Source organism: Postia placenta (genome assembly GCF_002117355.1).
Source record: "Postia placenta MAD-698-R-SB12 unplaced genomic scaffold POSPLAscaffold_21, whole genome shotgun sequence".
Taxonomy (NCBI): domain Eukaryota; kingdom Fungi; phylum Basidiomycota; class Agaricomycetes; order Polyporales; family Adustoporiaceae; genus Rhodonia; species Rhodonia placenta.
In genome coordinates this window covers 26,945-28,898 of record NW_020169852.1, presented here as the reverse complement: position 1 = coordinate 28,898, position 1,954 = coordinate 26,945, and the positions used below count along the sequence as shown (strand labels likewise).

Sequence of the window (1,954 nt, the reverse complement as noted above, 5' to 3'; positions counted from 1 at the left end):
GACAGGGGAAGATCTGAAAGCTGGGGGCGTCCGACTAAATCTCACTGAAGCGATGGTGAGCAGCGCTCAAACCTAAGGCTAGGGACAAGATAGTATATTAGTTAGTTAAGTAAGAAAGGAACACAAAGGGGAGCTTACTGACCTAGGGACAAGAGGTCGAAACTGAGGTCCCTAGGGCAGCAGAGGCCGGCTTATATACATGGGGAGATTAGGGCAGGCTGTGCACGTTGGTCCGTGCGCAGCTGGTCTGTGCGCAGCATGCCGACGCGGCCCCGGGGGCCGGTGAGTCAGAACGGCTGTGTCAGCGGGGCCCGAGCTGTGCCGTGCGCTGCTGCCCCATCTAATCTAATCGTACAGTAGATAGCGACGCGTCCATATCGGGCATGTAGTACAGAGGTCGCGGGTTCGAGCCCGCGAAAAGGAAAAATTAAAAAACGGCTAGGCGCCGTACCAACTCGTGACAAGGACGACGAGATAGTAGAGACATGGGACGAGGAATGTGCACAGGTAAACATTGATGATGAGGACCCAATTGAGGACTGGCCGTAGAACTACATGTTGCAAATGTCTGTCTAGCCTACTGTACAGAGTTGCTCTCGCTAAATCCTAATGGAGCATGTCCCGAAAGGTTTTGATGCAGACCAAAATAGCATTCACCATGGCTACCACACCTCAATGGGTGCAACAGCAGTGCGAGCAGATGTCAACCAATGGGTATTTCTGGCAGAATGAGGGACCCTCACGCACCGCTATGGCCTTTGCACCCCCCCGGTGGACGTCCCGCCGGACAACGAGCAGCGACCACATCATGGCCCTGCCACCGCTGCACGAGCTCACGCGGCCCATCACCCTGCGCTTGCCCAGCCCCAGGACCGTGTCGCATGCGCACGATGATCCTGGGGTCTGCACGCGCGACTATGCATACGTGCACGATGCGGTGCCCGCTCAGGCCCCGACGCACCGCGCGTTTTCCAACCCTGGCGCCCCGTTCTCCCTGCAGTCCAGGACATCGACCAACATCTTGCAGTACAACCTTGTCAGCGCGCGCAACGGCAATGGCAACGGCAACGGCAGATCCAGCAGCGGCAGTGGCATGGATGCGCTCCCGGGCCTGTGGCAGATGATTGGCACGTTGCGGCCGCAGTCAAGGAGGGAGAGGTCACGCGTGCACGAGAAAGAGCGAGAGCGGACTGCGCGGGAGCAGGACGTACGTCCTGCCAGAGACCTTTAAGTGTTGCATTGTTCTGACATTGGTTGTTCTGCATGCATCCAAAGCGGCAGTGGCAGGCGATGGCCATTAACAACCCACTGCCACAGGCATACAACACGCCGGCGCAGGCACCAGAGCTTGTCAGGCGCGAGCGAGAGCGGGAGTCTCCTTTGGAGCGTCAACGCAGATCGGGCGCGGGGACGCCGCTGGAACGCTTGTTCAAGAAGCGCTTCTGGACCCGCCAGTCGGGGAGCAGCAGTGGCATCCCCGACATCATGGTGGAGTCGCCAGTGAGTTCCATCCCGTATCGCTATCGCTACACACTGACCCGCTGACCTGTCTGCCCGCAACGCACCATAGACCACCGCCACGGTTTCCCGGGCCTCGACGATCGCTGTGGCCAACCAGCCGCATCTATTGAGCCCAAAGATGCATCAGCCGTCCCTGCCGCTGCCCGCTGACGCCGCAAATTGCGCTGTCTCCGACTCTGATCAGCGGCCGCTACTCCCGCTGCCAGAGTTCTACCTGACCACGCCCAGCGCCGTCGGCATTGCCAACGAGGTTGAGCAGCAGCTCCCCGCCGGGTTCGTGCCCATGAGCGCCGCCGACCCCCCACACGACTTCGGTGCGACGAAAGCGAAGGGGCCCAGATACAGCTACGAGGTCGCGCCAATACCCCCTGGCGTGGTCTATCCCGATCTGCCTGGCAGGAGAAGCGCCACGCCTGGGAGGAGCACTACGCCG

General features: G+C 60.2%; 1 protein-coding gene across 1 annotated transcript; it reads left to right on the top strand.

Moving 5' to 3' along the window:
- Positions 1 to 808: 808 nt before the first annotated feature.
- POSPLADRAFT_1110428 (hypothetical protein) lies at positions 809 to 1,954 on the top strand (the record flags this gene model as incomplete). The annotated part of the gene is made up of 3 exons (XM_024483363.1): positions 809 to 1,207; positions 1,276 to 1,500; positions 1,571 to 1,954. Coding segments are annotated over 3 exons (1,008 nt in total), but the record flags the coding sequence as incomplete, so codon positions are not given.